The sequence below is a fragment of the Rissa tridactyla genome, chromosome 4, assembly GCF_028500815.1.
Source record: "Rissa tridactyla isolate bRisTri1 chromosome 4, bRisTri1.patW.cur.20221130, whole genome shotgun sequence".
Lineage (NCBI taxonomy): Eukaryota > Metazoa > Chordata > Aves > Charadriiformes > Laridae > Rissa > Rissa tridactyla.
This window is the reverse complement of record NC_071469.1, coordinates 23,341,258-23,366,853: the sequence shown is the minus strand read 5'-3', so window position 1 is coordinate 23,366,853 and position 25,596 is coordinate 23,341,258. Positions and strand designations below refer to the sequence as shown.

Below are 25,596 nucleotides of genomic sequence, written 5' to 3'. Positions count from 1 at the left end.
CAGTATCTCACTGGGAGTTTATTCAGCATCACCCTTTGTCCCTGAAACTATCACATCCCCATCCAGGAGTTGCTGAAGACACAGCTGATAAAATGTCAGCCAGGGACTCCTGCATGGTGTGGCCAGGTGGAAACTAGAGACACATACCCCATCAACGAGAGTGCAGACAAGGAACAGACTGAAAACTCAGAAAGTTTGGAGGTTAAAAATATGCCAAGATTTCATTGTCCTTCTATCCCATCAAAGCAAACAGTTCTGAATTTGGCCACCAGACTTTGACTCCTCAATCACTTTTGTCCATGTTGACCTGTTTTCCATGATTTGCCTGCTGTCCAACTCCCTGCTCACACAGATAAGTCCTCCAAGACAGACATTTGGTTTTTCCCTGACCCTAATCAGCAGAAATGCTCTGGCTATGACTAAGCCTTATATTTCACATAGAGGAAATGCATCTCCCATATCTTTACAGCTGCCTGTGCAGGACTTTTCCATTACAGGCAATGATTTCTTGCGAGAAGAATTCAGTTGAGGAAAAAAATCTCACTGCATGCATGATGTTGGTTTTAGCGTTTGATAACCAAAGAGAATTGTTAGCACAACCTGTATGGATTGCGTGCTTTCAGAGTCAGATGAGATGCTTTCGTGAGCCTGATCCTTCATACAAGCAAAGAGCAGTATGGTGGAACCAGGTAGTACTTTAATTTCCAGGACACAAATGGCATGTCTGAGTACTTCTGTAGCTTTTCCGGAATTCAAATGCAAATCGAAATTGTAGCTTTCATTCCTAACTTCCCACCAGGCCACAGTAAAACCCTAGATCTGAACAACATAAAACTTTAGTACATCCAGGTATGCTTCATCCATCCTGGCACTACAGAATTGGCACAACATGATTCACTCTATTTCTGAGTGACACTGCAGAAGATTTGCTCACCGTGGCACTCAAGGCTGAACTTCATCCCAGTCCTGCCCAAAACCAGGAGAAACAGGAGGGCTAAAGGACTCTGATGCTTGAACAGATCTGCATCTTGCTGGTGTCTGCCTGTGGCTTGAGGAGGACAGGATCTGAGGATGGCCACAAACTGCCGTCTGCATCATCGTGAAGCCAAGCACCGGGCTGCATGGCACAAAAGCCTCCAGGAGCCACAGCAGCTCTTGAGGCAGATGAAACTTTCCCTGGGGAGTGGGCTTACTGCCCTGCCTCCAGTAAGCTAAAGCCAGAGCAAGCCCCACACCTTAAGAGATTCACTGGTGAACTAAGCAGAATTCAATTTCTGTTAGATCTTATTGAGCTGAAGCAATCTCAAATGACCTGAAATTTTTCAAATGTTTTTTCATCCTTAATTTTCAAACAGATAACAAAATTAGAGAGATGATATGATATTTCAAGGGAAGTGAACCAGCAGACAGAACACACCGAGGACTTCTTTCCTCCTCTGCACTGGTGGAATTTGGCTCAGTCCTGCAAATCGTGCAGAGTTAATTAGATATGCAAATATGCAGACTCAAAATTTGCATTTGCATTGCTGTGCTTCTAGTCATAGCCATAGCAATCATGTATTCTGGTGACCAGTTAGATTTTGAGTTGGCTCATTGTGCATAAAATCTCAGAAACTATCACAGAAAATGAAGCGTGCATTTTTGTGCGTGCAGACGTGGGTCATGCAAATCCAAAATTCTGTGTCTGTATGACCTGCGAGCATCAGTACGTTCAACTAACTTGCAAGACTTAGTACGTCTCTGCCATCTACATCCATGTTTACTTTACCTATAAGCCCACAGTTTGAATTGCAGGAATATTTAGGATTTTGTGAAGGCGCAGGGGAAAGTATCGCTGGTGCAATCGTGTATCTCATTTCCAGCATGCAAATTCTATCTGCAATGGTAAACGCAGTAGCCCACAGGCTGAGGCTACAAAATTTGAGTGTGTTTTGCAATTCCCATTAATTATTTTGCAGCCTTTTCTTTGAATAATTACTGTGAAGTCTAGGGACATTTGTATTCCTTATATCCATATGTCCAGACACCACAAAAGATTTTTAAAAAATGTCCACAGTTTGGTTACATTTCACTTTAGTCTAGAAATGCAGAGAGCTCATGTTAAGATTTTATCAAGAAAAGAGATAGCAAATGTCAAACAAAGACAGTACCTGAAAGGAAATAAAACAAATAATTCAAAATACTTGTTTAAAAAGTTACAAAATGTGACAGCATTAATGGCACTTAAAGCTATAAGCACTTAAAAGATTACCACCATATTTTTCTCAACTTCTTTTTCCTAAATTTCTTTTTTCTTTTTTCTGAGATTATGACTGCAGCTTATGTCTAAACCCAAACCCAGCAACAGGGGGCAGAGAGCCCTGAGATTCTACGGTTGCCCTGGCCCTCATTTGAATAGCGTATATGCTCTTATGTCTATTTTTAAAAATTCAGATTCAGCTACAGAGAACAGCAGTTTGCTGACATGCAAAAGCTATAGCTTTCCTTCTGTCTTCATAGTCTTACAGCATTAAAATTGAAGGTTTTTTCCAGTGGTAGAAAGTGTGAATGAGAAATTCTTTAAAAAAAAACAGTTGGCCCACTGTTTTATACACCTAGCCAAATATCATTAAATTAACGTTTCTCTTCAACAACATAGCATGAGATGTTGCATTTTCTTCATATGTACTTTCTTGCTGTGACTTTACATTGAGTATTTCCTACATGAGAAAAAAAATCCATTTGTTTCTTCTTTCCGTCACTGGTTAAGATAAATACCCACAGAGGTTTTTTTCCTTTTTTTTTCATGAAAAGAGCAATCCGACCCTTAAATATGTCTGTGTTGATTTTTCAGACCAGCACCCAGCTGGTGGCTGTGTCCATGGACATTCTTCTGGAGTTTAGAAAGATAATGCATCTGATTCAAAAATGGAAAAAAAAAAAATCTAGCTTCAATCACGTGCCAAAACGTAAACTAAGCTTTACTGAAAGTTTCTAGTTCACTCCAATCATTTCTCCTCTTTTTGATTACCAGGGGAAGGCTTTATGGATGCATACTCCATTACAAAGATACGCTCTTTTTCATCCCTTTCAAAGGCTCTTCTTACATAGCTGCCCTTTGTCTAATATTATGCCATGGTAGGACCACTCTGGTGACATAGCCATGGTTCAGTCTCTTCCTTTGTGTCTTGCCCTGGTAATCTTATACAGGCTGAAATTTCCATGTGCGTAGCTTTCTGTTGCCATTCTGCAGTGCTATGTTCCTGATTTGTTTTGGCAGAGCAAGCTTGAGTCTTTATGGCACAGTGAAATATTCTTCGATGCTATATAATTCAGACTGAATAAGGAGTCTGTATAAGGCACGTGTCTCAATATATATATGTATATAAAAACACTAAGATTGTTAATTCAAGTCAAGCATCTTTTACATTTGATTTCTGTCTTCAAGTAACGCATTGTTTTCATGTTCCCTTTCTTTGGTTTCATTGGGGATCACTCCATTCTCCAGGTCTGAGTGCTGCTGGATGCAGTTGGTCAGGACCGCAGTGCTAGAAGAGTTCTCAGAATTACACATCTTCTCCGTCTCCTCTTCCTTTTTTTCTTCATCCAAGGAGTAGTTTCGGAAGGTCTCGTAAATTTTACGCACGTCCTCAGGGATGGTCTTTTTGAGGTCTTTGTTTTTCCTTTTGGTCATCTTAGCAGATGATCCAAACTTGTTAATGATGTTGTCCTCAGATGCCCCCTGCCCGTGCTTGTTGAGCTGATCTGACCCTTTAAGGCGCAGGTTGTTAGGCCTGTTGTTGATGCTTTCCTGAGATGAGGCCTTGAAGCGTCCTGTTTCCAAGGCAGTAAAGACAGAGCGCTTCTCTGGAGAGAGCATGTCTAAGGAGTGGGCCCGCTGGTCCAGGCCCAGGCGCCTGCGCTCCATGCTCCGGATGGTGGCTGCCCGCTGAAGTTTGTCATGGATCTCCACACTAAGCCGCCTCCGTGTCTCTCTGAACTCAGCCGTCACGTTTGCTTTCCACTCTGCTGCGTGGGCTTTTATTTCTCCAACCTTTACAACAACGAGAAAGAGAAATGAATAATAATAAAGAAACAACAGCAAAATGAAGCGACAGTCTTTCCTACAGAACAGCAGCACAAGCACTTTCTTCTCTGCCATAAAATTGGAGACTGGTCCCAGCTCCAGTGCATCCATCTGGACCCAACTTCAGCAGCAAAGTGTTTATACTGGCCAAGCTCTGAACACACTAACTAGTGACTAGCTAATGGCTTATGTGGCAACTTGTCTGCCTGCTTCACATTTTGCCACATCACACATTTTATAGCTGTGTTGCGTGATGTAAAGTGTTCGTGCTAGTGCCTCCTTGGTTAAGAACAAAATTCCTGACTTATAATGTCAGTAGTAAATGATCAGGAGTGAGCAAAAGTAATCACATATAGTTATACTGATATGCTTCAAAACAGCACAACAGCCAGTGAAGCAATGCAGTAACGTATTTTCCCATACTATAGAATCATAGAATGGTTCAGGTTGGAAGGGACCATAAAGATCATCTAGTTCCAACCCCCCTGCTGTGGCCAGGGACACCTCCCGCTAGACCAGGTTGCTCAAAGCCCCATGGCTTGAGCACTTCCAGGGACGGGGCATCCCCAACTTCTCCGGACAACCTCTTCTAGTGCCTCACCAGCCTCATAGTGAAAAATTTCTTCCTGATATCTAATCTAAATCTGCTTTCTTCCAATTTGAAGCCATTACCCCACATCCTATCACTAGGTGCCCTTGTAAAAAGTCCCTCTCCAGCTTTCTTGTCAGCTCCCTTCAGATATTGGAAAGGTGTTATAAGGTCTCCTCGGAGCCCTCTCTTCTCCAGGCTGAACAACCCCAACTCTCTCAGCCTGTCTTCATACGAAAGGTGCACCAGCCCTCTGATCATCTTTGTGGCCCTCCTCTGGACTTGCTCCAACAGGTCCATGTCCTTCTTGTGCTGAGAACTCCAAAGCTGGACACGGTACTCTAGGTGGGGTCTCACGAGAGTGGAGTAGAGGGGCAGAATCAGCTTCCTCACCCTGCTGGCCATGCTTCTTTTGATGTAGCCCAGGATATGGTTCTGGGCTGCAAGCGTGCATTGCTGGCTCAGGTTGAGCTTCTCATCAACCAACAACCCCAAGTCCTTCTCCTCAGGGCTGCTCTTAACCCATTCTCTGCCCAGCCTGTATTTGTGCTTGGGATTGCCCTGACCTGTGTGCAGGACCTTGCACGTGGCCTGGTTGAACTTCATGAGGTTGGCATGGGCCTCTCAAGCCTGTCCAGGTCCCTCTGGATGGTATCCCTTCTGTCCAGTGTGTCGACCACGCCACACAGCTCGTTATCATTGGTAAACTTGCTGAGGATGCACTCAATCCCACTGTCCATGTCAACAACAAAGATGTTAAACAGCACCAGTCCCAGTACCAACCCCTGTACTGCTCATGGATGAAGCTGTTCAGTCCCCCTGAAGGTTCTGCTCAGTGCCACAGAGCCACAGAGCAATTAATGCTGGAAATACCCACTAGATAATTTCAAGTGGACCTCTGACTGGTACAGTTTAGGGTTCATTCTCAGGGACAAATGTAGCTGTCTTTAATGGAGGTTTCCATTGCCTAACTGTCCAAATACCACGCTCTCAAGCCAGCTGGAGGAGTTTTCAACACATGTTCTGTGTGGGCACCATGAGCATGCCCTTAAATGTCTCACTGCTTTGCTCTGTTTAACTGTTTTGCACCTGAGAGCAGAATAATGGCTAGGAATAAAGCACATACATGGCTGCTGTATTGAATAAATATTTATTCTGAAAAGAGAAAAAAGAAGATGAATGACCAAGCAATATCTCAGTAAACACAGGCCTTTTCCAAAGTTCAGCTAAAGGAGAACTGATTCAGGAGTAAGATATCTGCAGAAGCCCACCAAGGTTTGCTTGGGCTGCTGTAGCCAGAACTCAGTTTCTGCATTCAGTAGTCTACAAGAAAGTCATCTTTGGTTCCTCAGGCCAGATGAGCAGGCGTCCATTTAGAACTGTATGACTTGTGGCAGCAGGTATTTCACATCTCCCACGAGAGATAAGATTCCCACCTTTAGGAGCCTGCTGATGATCAACCTGACAGCTAAACTCTCTGTGAAGCTCCTCTTTATTAATAGAGATGCTCAGGGGATGCACCGGGCCACAGGTAGCGCAGATGCCTTCATAAATGATAAAGAGCACTACCCCTCTGCTAAATTTTGTCTATGCTTGCTCTTTGACTAACTCTGCCAGGTTAGCTTTACTAGTAATGCAGGAGGAGATTGTCTTAAAAATTGAAATTATATTATTAACATGATCCACAACGGGCTTTAGTTCTACAGTCATGGCAATTGCCTCCTATTTTCCACCCTTACTTGAGTGAAGCATTAGCAATACTGTCTTTGAATCATGAGGGGCATATTCTGAGTGAATTTAATCATGTTCTCCCTGATGCTGACTACTCGGTTTCTTAAATTTTCAATAATATGGTACTCAGTAAGGGGCCTGAATCTAAACCTTTATTCGGAATGATAATCCCTGGCATAGGGAAAGGTAGGAAAAGTCAATATAAAACCCTGGTTTAAAGGCAGATTCTTATTTCATAATGAAGAGAGCCAACTAATGTCTTCAACCCCCATGCATCTCCAATTTTAAAAGAGAGAACGCTGAAATTTTTATCACAATTTTGTAGCTAGTTTCAGAGTAAAGGCTGGCCTCTCTTATTCCATAATTCAATCCTACTGATGTGTTCTGTGTACTTCATGGTACTGATAGAGGTGTAACAACCTAGGTTGCTTCAGTTGCTTTTGTTCCTTCAAGATCAGAGGTAACTGTATAACAAAGGCACCCAGTGGAGTAAATCATGCAGAATATTGAGCATTGGTCATGCAGAGGAACATCCTTCTTTAGACAAGAAGGAATCAGGCAATTAAAGCTCTCATAAAATGACAAACCACTGAGAAATTACTAGTCATACCTCTTCTTTTGTCTTCTTGGACAGGACTCTTAACCAGTCTCCAATCATACTCAGGACAGCGGCAAAATAGGCAAGGCCAACAAGGATCCAGAACCACACTAAGGGTTTGTACCACTCCCGGTAATGGATGTCAGCATTTCCTCCTGAAATAAGCATATGCTTATGCTTAGGAATCATGAGATGCCAAAATTATGACAAAATATCTTCAATTTTGAGACATTCCTGAAAGTGTTTCTTGACTCTTGCCAACACCAGTGTAGTTCTAATAATAGATGAGAAGCCCGTCAGGTGGGAGGAACGAAGTCTGTTCTTAATTTAAGACTCTTCAAAATTACCTATTGTTCTGCTGCTATGTGACCTGCTAGAGCACCTAGTAAACACTTTTCTTTATATTGCTCATACTCTGAAGCGAGTCTAAAATTACTGTTTTGATAGTACTCACAACAGCATGAACATATTTCCAAGAAAAAAGTTTAATACAGCTAGTCTTCCTTATCCTGAACTGCCTGCAGTCTGGTACTTGAGAAACTTTACAGTTCAACGCCCTCAGGTTATAGAGTTTCCAGATTTTTTTGGTTTTAGCTACAGGATTGAGAGACCTATGTGCAGGAAAAAGAAAAGTAGCTTTGTCTTCCCCTCCAAATCAGGATATCTGACAGGAAGCCAACCGTGCATCAACCCTGATAATAAGGATATACTATCTGGTTGGGTATCGCTTATAGCAGTGCATTCACTGGCCAGTGACTTGAGAGGAGATTTGGATCAAATGAAGCAACAAACATCCTATATGGTCTTCATGCAAGTCTCAGGATGAGCTGGTAAAACAAGTATGGGAGACATTTGGCAAATCTAACGGACTACGAAGACCATAAAATAAGTGCAGTAGCCTTATTCTACTCTGCCTACCACAGAGTAGAATAAACTTTTCCGAAAGAAAGCAACCACAGCCCCACTTTTGAGACTGCCAGTACTATCACAGTGCTACGCACACTGCAAGAATGAGAGCCAGTGAGAGGCAGGCACAGCCCTGAGCTGAAGAGAGCGAGCGGCAAGGAGTCTGCACAGCCCCATGGGCACAGCCATATCCCTGAGTGCAGGTGAACAAACACCACCTTGGTGGTACTTGTGTAAATCTCTGCCTGAAGAGCAAGCCTACCAGGGGACTTGGGGAGAGGATTGCATATTTCCTGGACCCCAGCCTTGGTTAGACAAGAGATAGACACCAACCTGTACCTCTGTATGACTACAGAGAGATTTTAGGATTTTCCCTCATTAAAATCACCAGACAACACAGTTCAGCATCTCCCCTTGAGCTTTTTGCAATCTGAGACATTGCTATAACTCCTTAATTTTGTCCACACTCAGTATGAGTGTATGTACGGTGTTTGAACATCTCCATGGAAGGTCAGACATTTGAGAATTGGCAGGGACCCAAATATTAGTTTTGATGTTAATCTCTCCCCATAGACCGCATGAATCACTCTCTTTTTCCCAGTCTTTAAGAGTGTGAAACAATGGGAGGTGGGTACTGTTGTTGCTATGGTACAATGAAGCTCTTCTGATCATACATGTCCCTGAGGAAGCTTGCTATGAAACAGACTGTCTCGGTCTGTCTTACAGAATAATCAGGTGACTGAAAAAGTATGAGACCACTTTCTTCAGCCTATCAGACACTCTGTCTTTTCAGGCTCCATCCACAATTTTATCTCCAGTAGTACAAAAACTTTCCCAGTTTGCTATGGGACACGTTCTGGGTGGGATAAATCAGCATAGCTCCATTGATGCTATTTTACCAATATGATGTATTATTTTTTATTTGATGTTGAAGGGACAGAGATACTGAGAGATTAAAGTGACAGAAAATAAAAGTGACAGAAAATCTGTTTCAAAACTAGCAATAACCCCCAAATATCCTGGTGATCGCCTGCCTTAAACTCTTATCATGAGATCGCCTCTGAAGTTTTCTTATTCAGGGTCCTCCATCTGATTTTTGAAAAATCCCCCTTGTTAGTAGCCACCCAGCTGTGGATTATATTCTCCTAATCATGTTGGATATAGAACAATTAAACTTAATATTCAGAGATTTTTTTACTATCATATTATTAAAGAAAACAATACTGAAGTGTGATATGCTTAAGAAAAATACTGTGAATTATCTTTATTTCACACTATGATACCACAAAGACAGAGTATCAGTGAGCTTCTCTTCACATTTAAGTGGTTAAAATGGACCAAGCTCATACAATCACTTTTGTATCTGAGTGCTCATAAAACACTTCTTTTTCATATCTGGGGATCTCTTGTTCAGTGCCTTTTTTTTTCCTCAGTAATTCATATCTTCTATACCACTATGTCATAAAAAAGGAGGATTAGAGTCTTCTCTACAAAAAGACTTGTCTGCAGCTCTTCAGCAAAGACAACTTTGTATATCCCTGTAGTTTCATTTCATGTTTTTAACTCATTCATATTTCACCGATTTATAGGAAGTAACAAAACAGTACCATAATATGGCTGTTTGTAACGCAGGCATCTTAACGTCTTTAAGTAGGACCACTAACAGAAATGAGGAGTAGAGGTCATGTACTAATGGGGAAAAAAATCCACTTATTTTAACCACCTTTTCATTAGCAAAGCAATTGTGTGAAAAAAAAAAATCTCTCATCTCTCCAGCCGACAATCTTGACACCCTCTTTGGAAATTGATAAGGACGGATATTTATAGTTCCCTCTAGTACTGTATTAATCTTGGAGAGTATCCTCCTAGCACTGAGATGCATACCCCATTAGTCCTTCTCTTCCTACATGAGATTTCCTTAACAGGCCAACTGCAATGTCAAAATTTCTGCCAAGGTTAGAGAAAAAAACAGTTTCCGAAATGCTGCAGCTCCTGTAGTACCAGCCCACTACCGCATCCAACCAGAGATTTCTCCAGCCCTATGGCTCAGCCCTACTTTGTAAAACCTTCGTCCATTCATCATTTTGGCTGCTTCCTTCTGCAGTCAGCTTCAGATTGAGCCATAACGGACTAACACAAATCTTGAATTGAACGGGAAAGTCATTTGACTTGTGCATAATTCATTGCACGATAAAGGATAATCAGGACTTCCCAGACTCCTGTTATCTACACTGCTGAATGCTTGCAATCTGCAGATGGCAAAGCACCTGGATCTTAAATCAACCTGGTGTCCTATTGCACAGTAACCCCAGGAGAAACACCTGGCATCATTTCACTGGAATATAATACATTGTGGAAAGCCTCCTCTCTACACCAGAAAACAAATTCTAAAAAGCCAAGGCCCTCATGCACAGCACCTAGGCTCAAAGCTGCTCACCTGCGACAAAGTCACCGAAACCAACGGTAGTCAGAGTGACAACCACAAAGTAGATGGATTCCAAGGCTGTCCATCCCTCGATGTGTTTGAAGATAACTGCAGGAATGGTCACAAAGACAATGCAGCCTGCCAGGATGAAGAGGATGGTAGAGATCACCCGGATCTTTGTTTGACTCACTTGCTTTTTCTAGAAAAAGGAAATAACAAAAGAAAAAATTATTTTTGAGTGGATTTCTGGGACTGCATACCTTGTGAATGGCAGGCTGATAATCCTGATGTCATCTGGTATGTCTCTTTCTGGTTTTTGTGAGCTTATTAGGTGGAATACAATCCTCCCTCCCCCTTAGTGAGAGCGCTGCCTGTAATAATGAACCCCTATGTCTGGGCCCAGAAAATGGTGATTCCCATTTTCCATGCACTAGGCAGTTACTAACCTACCAGAAACACAGCCCGGAAAAACAGTCTTGAGTTTCAGAAAGGCTCCAGTACACTCCAGTTCAGGTTCAATGTGTAAGAATAAGTGTGCATTCACAGCTCCATAAATGTGTATGTGCGCCCATATTGCCTCACCAGCACCAAGCATTCCACAAGCAAGACCAAGACTAAAATAAAAACAAATCCTTTTTTTCCCCCAAAACCTGAGGTTTTATGTAGTAATAATTCATGCTTTTGGTTTTCTAGACTCGTGATTTCCAGCCTTCACTCACAAATACAAGGGTTAAATCTCCTTTTCAAAAATAGATAGGTTTATCAGTTTACTCCAAAAATAAAGGATTTATGACAAATACCAAAAAACCTGAGATAAAACTACCCACATAAATCCACACTGGAAGGCTCTTGAACAAAGAGTATGTGTGTCACTGGCTGCTATAAACTGAATACAAATATGAGCAGTGTAATTGCAACATTTTACACTCCTAGATCATATAAACTCTAAAGTTATTTAAAATAAACTTAGATTTTGTTTCCAGCAATATTGTTGCAGGCCTGAATTAACACAACTCACTCTGGCAGATTTATTTCAGATTTTCTCTGCTGTAAATAAACTCAAAATTCAATAGAGTTTCATGAGAAACCTGGAAATTACTAGAAATCTTACTGCGGATTAATTACAGTGGCAGTGTAAATTCTGTATTTATCCTGGAAAAGGAATGTGGAGGTCACTGTAACTCACATATTTCCAAATTAGTTTTCCAAATCAAGCATCTCCTTTAACCCAGAAATGAGATCTCATTTCAGATTAGGACATGCCCAGACAGGAAATAAGGTCTCAGAAGTTATCTTTGTAATATACAGAAGGGATGTTGCCTGAACTGGTTAATATCCGGCCAGCTTGTGAGCAGTACTACTGCTTCCACTAAAGCATGAGCATTTCTTTTAGAGGTGCAATGTCAGACCCTCTGATCTGGGGTGCTCTGCATTTAGAACCCAGGTAGCAGCATAAATATGACATGTTTCATAAATACTTCTTAAACCGTTTGAGATGATCCCTACACTTAATTTTTTTCTTTTTGTGTGTGCGCATTGTTTTCTGTGTCTGGCTGAACAGAAATGGCTAAATAGGATTACTAATACAATGCCATAAAGAAGATTAATCAAATACGAGACATGGAAAAAACTGCCACTGAAGTACCAAGGAGAAAAACAACACAAGAATAGTAAAACCTAACTTTACTTCTTATTTCCTCTTTTTCTGGAGAGTCGTTTTGAGCAATTTCCTAAAATACTAAAGGATGATGTAGCTCCTTTAAGAGGTATGGACACAGATTCACAATGGCAGCATTTCAGACTTACGGTATGTGTGGTGAAAGGAAAGCAACTGATCACATGAATCTTACATGGTTTCTTAGATTGGCACACTTGCTTTTTGTCATGGAGGATGAGGATTTAACCAAGTTGCTCTTTATTTACTAGTTTGGCCAAGGCGATTTGTTCACTCCTACTAAATGTTTCAGTTTCCTGATACGTAAAAATGAAATGGCAGACACTTTGCTACAGTGGAAATTAGGAGGCTGTATAGTTCTGGGAATCCTTGGACAAAAAGTACTTTGGAGCTGCCAAGCACTGCTAGTAAAGCGAAGTCATGCATAGTAATCCTTCCTCCAATCCCCATATAGCAACATTAAAATGCATTTCAATATGTCAGGATTGTCTTGTCTCATGGTAGAAACAGAAGTGGAAAGAACGGCCTGCAAATCAGTACCAAACGTTCAGGACATCCACTTGTTCATGAGTGACAAACTCAGCCAAAGTTTGTTGGTTTTTCAAGTAAAAATGGTAACGACGTTAATGAGATGATCTGCAGAAAGGCTTGACTCATAGTTGTGCATCTCAGTCACTGGCTCAAAAGTGTGGCAGCTAAGGGTCTATTTTTTCTTACTCTTCCACCGGTACAAATGAAGTCAGAAAGCAATGGTGAATCAGGCACAGCATTTTTAGAGCTACTGAGAAGAGCACAAAAGCAAGATTCAGAGGTAGAATTACTTATTGGACAATAACACAAGAAATTCAGGATACAAGTAAAAAGGGGGGGCCTCTTACAGCAAGACATGCATTCAGCGGACATTCACAGTAAAGTATAACTGCTGTCGATCCAAAAAATAAGGCATAAATGTCATTATTCATGGCATATGTACATTGTAGTAATCACAGATTACAAAAAGGTTGGTGTGCATGAGTTTTTTTGCAGATGGAGTTAGCCTTGCTATTTTACTACAAAGAACATCATTTTGTCCTGCCCAGGTTCTCAGGAATAAGGAAACGCAGCCTTTACATTCCAGTTTTGGCACAGTTGTATCAAGACGAGACTAGATTAGCCTAAACCAATGCACTATTACGCTATACCAAGTCATTATTAAAACAAATAAATACATGTATAACACTATATATATATAACACTAAAGGTTGAGAAATATGAAAAGGTTCATACAAACTTCTCTTTTAAATAGTGTTTACAATCTGGAGCTAAACTCTGACAAACAGCTGAGCACCTCCAGCCAGGCTAACACATCCTCTGAGCCCATTTTGTGGCATAAATATGCAATTTTCTATAGGTGTCAAAATAAAACAGTAAGAGAGGCCTTTCTCCACAAAAAGTAGTTCATCTCATAGCAGTTTAAGTAAAATGAAAACACCTTTAAAAGAGATGTTTTCAACTTTTGTTTTGTTTTGCTTTGTTTTGCTAACAAGTTCCCTCTACATTGATGAAGCAGATAATTTGTAAGACGTTCACAAATATAAATAAATTAGTGCCTGCTAATGAGAGAGACTTCAATTTAAATATACTCAGAGCTAATCTGGAAAAGATTAAAGGCAGAATCTAAGAAGAAAAGAACGGAGTTTTCTGTGATACAACCACCTATGAGGGCTCATTTCCATTTACTAATCAAGGTGCTGATTTTATTCTTAAGGTGGCTAAGTGCTAAACAGGCAACATCACTGACATCACCTTGCTCATATTAATTTAAACAACCTACTGTCAACCTGCTCTAGCGCCAAGAGGGGTGTGGACAGACATTCTCATGAAAACAGCCTTATAAGTGGAATTTAGTTCTTATGCATCTTTTCCATCACTAATTGTGACCTTGCTTTTTCCTTATTTTCTCTTACATACACAGGGGTCTTATTGGTTTTGGTCTTATTCAATAACTTCAGGAGTTCAAAAAAATCCCTTTGTTTTTTTTTTCTTTCTTTGTTTTTTTCACCCTTTTCTCTGTCTCTGGTGACAAAGATCACAGCTGATGAACTGGATTCTTTTACAGCTCCTGCACTTTTCAGATTAATTAACTCAGGCACAATTTTTTCTGACCTGACCGTTGACCACAAAAGAACCAAAGAAGGTTCTTAAGTTCCCAAGCTGAGACCATGGTGATGACACATATTCCTTCAAAAAGGGAGTAGGTGACATAAGGTATGGGATCAAAAGATGCTACTGCCATTTATCAGACTAGACTAAATGCTAAATTTATTGAACATATATATTTCCAAGAACAGCATATTTCAAATATGCTTATTCCAAGATTTTGTAGTGTCACCTCCCCTTTCACAGAAACTCACCCAATATACAGTACTACTCAACCAAAAATAGTATTGGAACATTTGCTGCTTCACAGTGAGCTCAGATGGTTCCTCTGTCTTCCAAACATGTTCTTCTCTGAATTCCTGACAAATATCCCCAAGACTCCAAGCAAGTTGTTTACCTTTTTGGCTAGATGACCAATGTCATATTTTTAGTGCTAGTATAATGTGCCTGCATGGAACGTGCTGTCCTCATCTCGCCACAAGGCTCTGCATTTTGGAGCACTCCTCCAAAGAAAACACATTTCTTTAACATTTCTGTTGTCCTCTTCACCTATTCTTAACTTTATGCCCTCTCCCATGCTGCCAACTATTCTTGGAACAGATTGTCTCTGCCCGTGCACTAATTAAACAGCTTGTCTTCTAAATCACTTTCTCCAGATCAAAATATTTTAACAAGATGAAAGCCAGTCTTCGTACTCAAAGCATAAACCAGAATATTGCATATATCAGTTCTATTTTTTTGCTCTGACACAAACATTAGGTATGTCCTTAGTCAAAACATTTTTGCTAGGCTAGTGTAGAGGGTGCAGACAGCCACAGGTTCACACTGCCAGCCTTTCAGCTCAGTCAAATGCAAGCCAGCCCTAGTTCAGAGCTTGGCACATACCTCAGTAAAGTGTGATGCCCATCTCAACAGGCTGTACAGAAAGACCGGCATGGCACTGGGCTCACAGAGCTCCTGATCAGCGGTATGGTCACATCAACCTCACTGCTGCCTATATCTGTCACTGTGGATTTCTTTCTAACTTGTCCTAGCTCCTTCACATTCCAAATGAGACTGAAACTAAATGTATTTCAAATATCAGTGGCTTAGAGATAACATCTGAGAACAATATAAGTATCTTTTGTTCTGTGTTCTGTGACCACAACCGGTTCCAGCTGTCTCCAACAGACCCACCGCAGGACACTGCTGAACCCCTCAGACAAGATGGTGGCACTTCTTGGAGAGTGTATTTAAGAAAGGGCAGAAATGCTGGACAGGCAAAGGAGGAGGGAATGAGGGAATAACAAGGTCAGGAGAACGGGAGGTTCTCCATGGCAGAGCAGGTACTTTTCCTGGAGGGACTGCAGCCCATAATGACCAGTGAAGGACCAGAGGAAAAGGGTTGAGAAAGAAGAAGCAACAGAGAGAAACCACTGTGCCCAGACCACAATCCCTGTGCCACTCCCTGCTGCATGAGAGGGACTGAGCATGACCTGCGGAAATACCACAGGTGGAGGCGCGGTGTCTGAAGTGAAATAAGCCTGAGAGTTAAGCTCATCCTGGAAAAGGGAGAGGAAAAGCATTTTGAATGTTTGTCTTTTTTTGATTCCAAACACCCAACTCAATAATTAAATATTTATGCTAATCTGCAATAAATTAAATTCCACAAGTCAAGTCTGTTTTGCCTGTGACAGTACTTGGTAAGTGATTTCACTGTCTTTATTTTGACCTACGAATTTTCCTATCTTCTCCCCGTCCCACTGTGGGGAGGGGAGCGAGCAAGTGGCTGTGTGGGTGCTTGCTGCCAGCCAGGGCCTACTCACCACATCGATGAAGAAGGCACCGCCCCTTGAAAGCATAGCAGCAGAATTCTAAATCATATATTTTAAAATACATACGACATTTCAGACACCTCCATGGGTTAAGAACAGTGGTTTGGACCACTCCACTAGAGACGGGCTTCCCCTACTGGCTAACCAGCTCTCTTGGCATCTCAGTGCTATTTTAATTCTCATGTTTTATAAAGAATGCTGCTATTGATGCAGAAGAAGATGCAAAATCCATCCCCTGTTTCTTAACTGTAGTGAGAACGACAGGGGAGACAGATATAAAAAGCTGTAAGCACTCACATTTGTTACTAAGCTTGGGAGAGACAATCCGGAACACATACAGTGCATGGGTAAAGAAGGATTTTTTTACATTGCTATTTTTCCCCATAAAACCACAGTTCTGCAGGGTGTTTGTCTAGACCCAGATGGAATATGCAGCAAGCTTCTCACAGGGCAGCAGCTTTCCCTAATGTTATTTTTGTAAATCTCTAGGCATGGATCTTGCTGCAGTCATAATGTGAGTACCGACAATGTGTTATGAAAATACAGAAATACTGGCTCGGAAATTTTCTAGGCTTGACATACCACACACACATAGAAAGCACACATAGGGCTTTCTGATATGCACCAACAATTTTTGCACATTGCTTATTATGCTACTGAAAAAACAACCAAAAAAACCCAATAATGAGCCCAAACCTCTGTTCTGGCTGAGCTGTACTGGGCCTAAGAAAAAATTAAAGTTGAATAAGAGGGATTCATATCTATATATGATTTTCTCAGACACTGGAGCAGAAAAAGGACAACAGAGGTTCATGACACAGACTTAAGCAATTTCAAAGGATGCTCACAGAGGCCAAATTTGGAATGTATTGCTCCTTCCTTCAACTCCCTTCTGAGTCACACCTATATTTCCTACTCTCAGGGAGTGCAAGAATGGGTTAATAATGGTTGTTCAATATCACTTCCCTGTACCTGAACAGGTTTTACCTTGTCATTCCTGGTAACCCTGCCTTTGATCAGCGTTGAGTCAATGCTTTAACCTTGTTCATCGGTGCAGTTCAGGACAAAAAATAAAATGCCGTTATGATGGTGCAAAGAAAAGTGCCTAGCCTTGCCACATAGCAGCAAGGCTAGTTTTATGAGTATATGCTCAGCATCTAATTAAGAAATGCACTGAGACAGAGAAAGACAATTAGTGTAGCTAGATCAATGAGAGATCTAGTTATCTATTGCATGACATGGCCACTTTCAATGACTTAACAAGAAAAAGAAAATGAAACTTCATGTTAGAAATATCTCATCTTAGCAGGGTGGAGAAATTCAATGTTTCTTTTTCAGCTCTGTTTGATCTTTCATTTTTTATTCTATTTTTTTGTTTGTTTGTTTTCTTCCTCTGCAGTGGAATAAAGCATCCAGATTTCTCCATACTGTTGTGTTTTCAGAACATTTCCCTAGTGATTAGGAATGTAATAACATCAGCATTGGTAAGGCTAGAGTGGATACTTCGTCGGACTAGACATTGAAAGGTTGAACAGGGAGTAGATCTTCAGGCTAGACTTCTTGTATCTATTTCTAGACTGCAGTTTTCAGTTTCTGCTTATTTTGGAATTACTGGCTAAGCAGCCTTCCCTTGCCCTTCTCAGGTACAATAGCATGTATCATTGTCTGCAAGAAATTCTTGCAGAAGCCTCCAAAGCATATTTTATATTTACCATGAGATTTCTTACAGCTATTAAGACTATAAAGATCGCAATATTGCAGTCTTTATAGAGAAAACCACTATTTGTGACTAGCCAAGTAACCAAAGAGTGTTCTCTCAGGTAAGTAGCCCACAGTGAGTGAACTTTACTCCAGGTGGGATACAGATCCCAGAAGAGTGGAAGGAAAGTGAAAGGAGGAAGACAGAGCAGCTCCCCCCAGGCAAAAATGTGGAAAGAGTGGAAAATGTCTCACCCCTAGAAGTGTCCCTCCATGCCACATCTCCCCCTTCTCCAACATTTTGCAGGAGGTGCCACTGCTTACCTGCAAAGGTAAAAGGAAGGCAGGGAACACCTTCTAAAGGAAAGGTCTTGCGTAGCGTGAAGGGTGCATCAAACACTTTGTCCCATGCCTCAAGACAATTCTTATTGCCACAATGACATGTGTATGTGCCAAGGGAAAACATGAACATGTAAATTACATTAGCATGGTTAATACAATAGCTTGACAGTTCTGAAAGGTGAAAGTTGAATATGTAAAGCAACATAACACAAAATTCGCCACCTCCATCCAGCCTGTTCGTAACCTTGAAGTGGCATCTCTTAAGTGAAAAAGCAGCACAGTCCTCATGCCTGGGATGAGGCACCGTGTACAGGTACCCTCATGAACTGATTTCTGTCTGTTGCCTTTCAAGATCCAACACTCCCCTCACACTCAGTCTCTGATGTTTCCCCCAAGGTTGCCTACAGGAATTTTGGAGGATATTCTGAAGAACACTAACTAGAATGGCTCTATGTATTTGTTAGGGGAGAGGGGGGGATCAACAATTACTTTATGATGAGTGATTTTGTGTTGCAGTTGCATTTCTGTCTTGCTTTTCCTTCACTCCCTATATTGCAAACTAAACAATCTTGAGGTTAGGATTTTCTTTAGGATTTCAGGTTTTCAGAGTTCGCAACACCTGGATCAAAACCCTAGCACACAGGATTTGGTATTTCAGCACCGCACTGTCAGCAATACAGAGAAGTTTCCACAGCAATACGATCAAACCTTTAGGCAATAACAAAAGGCAGTTATTCACTATTAGTGCTTAGGAAAGAGTTTAACTTTCAGGCTGTTGGTTGAAAAGTTCACGTGTTCTTTGGCTTTAATCAGCAGCTTCCACTGAAGTATCTTATTTTTTAAGCTTCATTCACAGTATCTAAGAAACCCTAGCGGCTCCGTAAACTCTTAATCATGCTTGCAGCTCCTGTTTGTCTTGTCTTTCATGAGAGATAATTGCTTGAGACCCATGGGGTTTATTTCCAGTGCACTTCACTGCAATTAGAAGTTCTGTGACTAATACTAAATTTAGCAGGAGGCAGACAGGCATAGTTTTACCCTTTCCAATAGCGGTTCCTCAACATTTCAAACCATAAAGGACTGTTTAAGTCACTTCCTTAATAAGAAAATTGGGATTCAGGCTCTGGATGGAAATGCAACTCCTTGCCACTGCTTATACTGAGATCATTCTGAATACTAACCTGGTTTCAAACCAAATGTGATGTGGCAAAGATTGGGTTTTGATACAGAAAAAGAAATTGTGCTCATCTTTTTTCATCACAGAAAACAGAAAAGAAACAGACAGAGGGAACAATAGGTGCGAAAAGGATAGAGATCATATTCCAGAGATAATCCCTGATTTACACAAAAAATAGCCTGAGTACATTCAAATTAACAGTGGGAAAAAAACCCTTCCTCAAAACTTACTTCATTGTTACTCTATTGTTTTTATGGTCTTCTTTAAGCATGATAAATCATCATGCACAGGTTGATCCATCATCCATAGAAGGGTTTGACCTTCTACTGAGTGCCAATTGCCAAATACTCTCTTACCTTGCACTTAAAACAGTTTTTTAGCCACTAATTGCCTACTACACCTGTCTTTGGTTTATTAATTAATTCTGTGTAAACATTCAAACAGGTGCTAAAATATTAGGCACCATACAAAAAAAAAAGCTAAAGTAGATGAAGAAAAACCCTGAGAATAACAGAGGATCTTGGGTTCACATACTACAATAGCTGCAGTCTATCCACACAGTCAAAAAGCAATGTAATGAAAATTGCTTCCCAAATAAAAAATGAACTATTACAATTTACTGTAATACAGATAGATACCTGAACAGCAATAAATAAAGCCTTTGTATTAATCATGGATCCCTGACTAGTTTTTGTACAATATTCTGTTTTTAAGAGCTGTAAAATATTATGAGCACTGCAGTTCAGTGACAAGAGTATGACTCCAGTAAGAAGAATTATCGAAGGTTGGAACCTCTAATAATTTTAAATAATGAAGAAAAAAAAGATGAAAATATATTAAAAGGCCTCACATAAGCAGGCAAAACAGTTCAAGATTTCTTCTATTGACTATAGGTAGTCAACAGCTACACTGTGCAGTGCCTAACACTCACAGAAAGAGGTGTTACAGTAAAACTAGTGGTAATTACTTTGGGGGATGGACTTTAATGCATATTGGGTTTCAGTTTTGGTGCACTGGAGCTGACTTGAGATTTCCAGATAACACTATTCTCTGGATTTAAGCTAGTTTTAAAGCCTGGTTTTAGAATAGTATTTCCTCATTATACTATCATCTTTTTAGCAAGACTGATTTGGTTCTAAAATTGGAGCAATTATTATCTCTTCCTGGTGTTGACACATTCTCCCTTCTTAGAGCTGCTGCCTTCTCTTTCTAGCAACCCCAGGAATGCCCTTTCAACTACCGCCCGGCTCAACACCTCCTGGGGCTCTCTTTAGAGGCAGACTCACTTCAAGACCTTCATGATCCGCTCTTTGAAGTTGCCTCAGGCTGATGCTATACTTCTCACAAGCTCTTACAGGCCTAACAGACATTGTTAATAAAACCAAAATGTTTAAAAGATCTTTCATAGATGTCAAGATCTGAATTTAACATTTCAGGTTAATATTAACCCTTGAATTGTATGCCAATTTGCAAGAGGTTATTGACTTGCAGAACTAAAGAAAGATGTGCTCCACAGCCAGCCCATGTAAGCTTTAGATTCTAAATGTATACTCAGCAACAAAGACGAGCAGATAAGAACAAATCAGCAAAAGTTTTGCTGCACTTAAGTTACTTTCCCTGAAGCAGACTAGCTGTAAGCATCAATAACTGAATTAAATACCCTGTTAGAGGAAATAAAATGCCAAAAGCTGTGATCCATAGATTTTCTCATGAATTTTTTAGTACTAGCTTACTATCTCAGCACTGTGCAGAAAAAGATACTTTCCTGCAGTTCATATATAATGGAGGTGGTTTTTTTCCTGAGAAAGAACTAGTTTTTTTCCTGAGAAAGTTATTCTTATGCATGGGGAACAAAAGAGAAGTAGCTTCAAAGAACCAAATTCCCAATGAGTGAAAGGCACAGAATCACAGAATCAAATGAAAAATCTTTCAAGTCAGGATACTCTATGCTCTCCATAATGTTTCTCTCCAAGGCTACATCACCTTTGGTCTTTCCATAATGTGGTGATCTTGTGTATGAGGAAAGCATTTGCATCATTTCTTCCTCAAAGTTTTCCTGCAGGTAACTTACCAAGTTCATATGAAACTTTACTTTTGCTGGTGAAAGGGAATTCTGGGAATTCTGAGGGAAAATTTCCTCTGCCATAGAATCATAGAATTGTTTAGGTTGCAAAAGACCTTTAAAATCATCTAATCCAACTGTTAATCTGGTGCTGACAAGCCCAGCACTAAACCATGTCCCTAAGCACCAGGTCTACACATCTTTTAAATACCTCCAGGGATGGTGACTCCACGACTTCCCTGGGCAGCCTGTTCCAATGCTTGACAACCCTTTCAGTGAAGAAATTTTTCCTTATATCCAATCTAAACGTCCCCTGGTGCAACTTGAGGCCATTGCCTCTCATCCTATCACTTGTTACCTGGGAGAAGAGACCAACCCCCACTTCGCTACAACCTCCTTTCAGGTAGCTGTAGAGAGTGATAAGGTCTCCCCTCAGCCTCCTCTTCTCCAGGCTAAACAACTAAACAATCCCAGCTCCCTCAGCCGCTCCTCATAAAACTTGTGCTTTAGACCCTTCATCAGCTTCATTGCTGTAAATGACCCAGGAAATTGTTAGGCTAAGCTCTGAACACTAAAATTTCAGCTCATAAATCTTATATCATTTTGGAATAATATTGTGTGCGTGCACCAGTAGGTTGATTTTCACACCCGTCCTGACAGCTTTGTCCAGGGACAGGATGCCAGCAGACGGCAGATTGATCATTGTGCTGCACCATTCCTCTGTGGAAGTTCTTGAATGAATTTAAAAAATTAAAAAAAAAACAAACAAAAAAACCCCCAAAAAACGGTAGCTTTTTTCCTTACAGAAAATCACAATGAATAACACTATATTAAAAACAAAATAAAAATAGGGTGTTAAATCCTCAGTGGGTTTTTAGTAGATGATGTAATAACACACTGATGCTGGCTGGTAATGAAATGCAATAAAATAAAATAAAAGAGATTGTGTTGATTTTTGGTATATTTTGATTAGATATCAGGAAGTGGAGAGAAAACTTTTCCATCAGTCTTCCATTAACTTAATCTGCTCAGAAATGCAGGTGTCAGACCATACATTAAAAACTACAAATAGGATCTTACTAGCTAGCCTGTCACTTAGGTTATAATACATTTATCTATTAACCATGTCCCAAATTTTGAATTCATTTACAAGAGTGCAAATCCAGAATGATTTCACTAATTTGTCTAAGCAGTGATCTGGATTTGAATTTTTGGCTTTGGGAATGATCTCATCTGAAGGTTTGATTCAGCTGCCAAAAATGAGAAGAATTGATGCTGAAACTGGGCTGGAAGAGAAAGCGTGGGGTGGGGGTTGCCTGTTAGGGAGCAGATGGGGTCCCTTGGTATGGCATTATCCCAGGAAAGAAGAGGTAAAGGTGGTACTTCAAGGAAACCTCAAACAACTTCTTTGAACTGCAAACTTTGCTGAGAACTCATTCACCAGTCCTGCCCTGGTATCACAGAATCACAGAATCACAGAAACTTCAGAGTTGGAAGGGACCTCTAGAGATCATCTAGTCCAACTCCCCTGCTAAAGCAGGATTGCCTGGAGCACATTACTCAGGACTGCAGCCAGGCAAGTCTTGAAAATCTCCAGAGAAGGGGACTCCACAACCTCCCTGGGCAGCCTGTTCCAGTGCTCTGTCACCCTCACTGTAAAGAAGTTTTTCCGTGTATTTGAACGGAACTTCCTATCTTCTAACTTGTGCCTGTTGCCCCTCGTCCTGTCACTGGGAACCACTGAAAAGAGCCTGGCTCCGTCCTCCTTAAACCCACCCTTTAGATACTTGTATGCCGTAATAAGGTCTCCCCTCAGCCTTCTCTTCTCCAGGCTAAAGAGTCCCAGCTCTTTCAGCCTTTCCTCATAAGGGAGGTGCTCCAGTCCCATAATCATCTTGGTTGCCCTACGCTGGACCCGCTCCAGTAGTTCCCTGTCCCTGTTGAACTGGGGAGCCCAAAACTGGACACAGTATTCCAGTTGTGGCCTCACCAGTGCAGAGTAGAGGGGGAGAATGACCTCCCTCGACCTACTGGCCACACTCTTCCCTATGCAGCCCAGGATTCCATTGGCCTTTTTGGCAACAAGGGCACATTGTTGGCTCATGGATAATTTACTGTCTACAGCATATGCCTGGTATCAGGCATAATGTTAAGGGTTTGATGTGAGCCAAGGGAAAGAAGAGGAGGAGACAGAACAAGATGAGAGATAGTAGAGCAAATGGACAGACAGAAGGGAGACAAAGAAAAAAGACTGTATTTTTAAGTTCCTCCTCTGCACAGTTACTCTCTTGTACAAACTTTCTTTCACAGGATCTGTTTTCCATTCATTTTCAGATAAGGAATTTATAAAGACAATTCCAGTCACTTGTACAGTAACAAAAGAGATCAGAGAAGTCAAAAATCTCTAAAAAGAAGTTGCATAGAGGGAGAGTAGCTAGGGTAGATTTGATATATTCAGAAAGACAAACAACAAAGTTGAGGAAAGGCAGAGCTTTGGCAGTTGCCAGAAGAAAGCTTTGCACCAGCTCAGTGGGACTTCTCTTATTGCTGCCCCAGCCCTATCTTCCAACTAAGAACTACTTTTCCTAGGACTGTTTCAAGGTTAAGGTAATGCCTACTGCTGTCTTTCAGAAAAAAGGAAAAAAGGTGTATATAATTTTCATAAGACTTACATGTCTCTTAAATCCAGAGCAAACCATTTCTCAAGAGATCAACGGGCAAACAGGTTCCCTATGCTGAAAACCTGAGAGGTGGCAGATGTGTGTGTTCTGAAAAGCCCCTGGTTCAGTGAAGTGTGAGTTGTTTACAGAGGCACAAAGTAGTGTATTTTCTTGAGACGTGAGCTTCAGGGATGCAGCGTTGCCACCATCCATGTCTCTGGCTGCTCGCTCACATCCCTGTGTTGCAATTCACACCCTACCAGCTGTGTTGCCAGACCTGTCCTCAGCATCATGCTGGAAGCCAGAGGAGTGAAAGCAGTAACCAAGTCCAGGAACTGCTCACACTGGCTTCACTTTAGATGCCAGAAAATCCCAGAGTGCTCTCAGAAGCATGTTTTGCCGAGGCTGAATGCCTGCACCTGTACTGAACTGCAAGATGAGGGAAGATCTGTCAGGTTATGCTCATCTCATCTACTTTCAGTGAGAATCTAAACACTCATTATAAGGTTTCAATAAAGACTATCTGAATTTAGCCTATATTTAACTCATGATAATGACAGCTGCTGCGTTCTGTAACTGTGCACTCTGCCTATGGAGTGCTTTCCTTTCTATCTTTAGACGCTTACAGCCTCTGTGTGTACAGAGCAAGCCAAAAGAATGGAGTTTGTTCTGCTGTTTATTATAGAAACTGTCTCAGGTCATTCATAAGATCCCTCACATATGTAAGATAACATGACTACTTGGAATGCATATTTCATTTCTGTAGTGTCTGGAAAGCTTTGCCAGGTGAAAATATAAGAATTACCGACTTTTTAATTACATTTTGAGTGTTTACGCGGTTTTCTCAGGTGGGCTGTGAAAACTGATTCATCACTCAACCCAGATATTGAATGCTTGTCATCAGTGCATAAAGTGAATCTGGTGACCCTGTACATATCCGTGTTCTTGGGAATCACACTTGTATGCATGTGAGAACAGACTAGCAGCGAGGTTCTGCCACAGATTATAGGACATATAGGAATAATCAGTAGCTGAGTAGGTAGGGCTACCATGTGGGACGCTTTGGTTTATGTCTCTGATCTGGTTGATGTTTATTTACTTATACCAAACACGATTATTCCAGTAGGACAGATGGCACAGACTAGCCAATGCGTGGTGTTTGGGATACCTTCTCGTAACCCAGGCAGTGTCACTCTGCCGGTGCCTCCCTTTCCTAAAATGGTACATGAAAAGTTCCTGTTTTTACAAAGCATTATTTTGCAATTAAATACTTTCAGCCCTACCTAGTCACAAATGAATAGTTGTTTTCCTGGTTATCTACATGCCGAAATAGTGGCAACATTTTGGATTACAAGATGAGTAGTGGCATGTGTCCAGCTCCTCTGCTGAAATAGTCTGTCAATACTGTGGAGGTAGTGTGTGTTTGATAAGAGCAGTTCTCTTCCCCTTTACGGAGTTCAAATTGTTCTTAAAATTCCCACAGAGTGCGTGGGCTGATCACTGCAATAGCTAAATGTGGCATTCTTAGGCTGTAATTTGTGCTGCTAATGAATGTAGGTTTGGTGGGGCTCCACACAGGTCACATCAGAGGCAGCAGAAGTGCACTAGCACAACTCTTCTGGGAGAAACCCTCCTTTCATCTTTCCAGCTATGCTGGAGAATGCCAGGGGCAAGCTGTCCCTTGCGTGCCATGGGCTCCATGGTCACAGTTACA

The 25,596-nt window shown here is 41.1% G+C and overlaps 1 protein-coding gene across 2 annotated transcripts in view; it reads right to left on the bottom strand.

Moving 5' to 3' along the window:
* Positions 1–3,366: 3,366 nt before the first annotated feature.
* Positions 3,367–25,596, bottom strand: part of KCNK10 (potassium two pore domain channel subfamily K member 10) — a 64,996-nt gene continuing 42,766 nt past the window's right edge. For both annotated transcript variants that reach the window (XM_054199914.1, XM_054199915.1), the window contains 3 exons: positions 10,328–10,514; positions 6,997–7,139; positions 3,367–4,033 (listed from right to left, as the gene is read on the bottom strand). In XM_054199914.1, the coding sequence (XP_054055889.1) occupies positions 3,404–4,033; positions 6,997–7,139; positions 10,328–10,514 (960 nt within the window). In that variant the 3' untranslated portion in view covers positions 3,367–3,403. The remainder of the gene's footprint in view (positions 4,034–6,996; positions 7,140–10,327; positions 10,515–25,596) is intronic.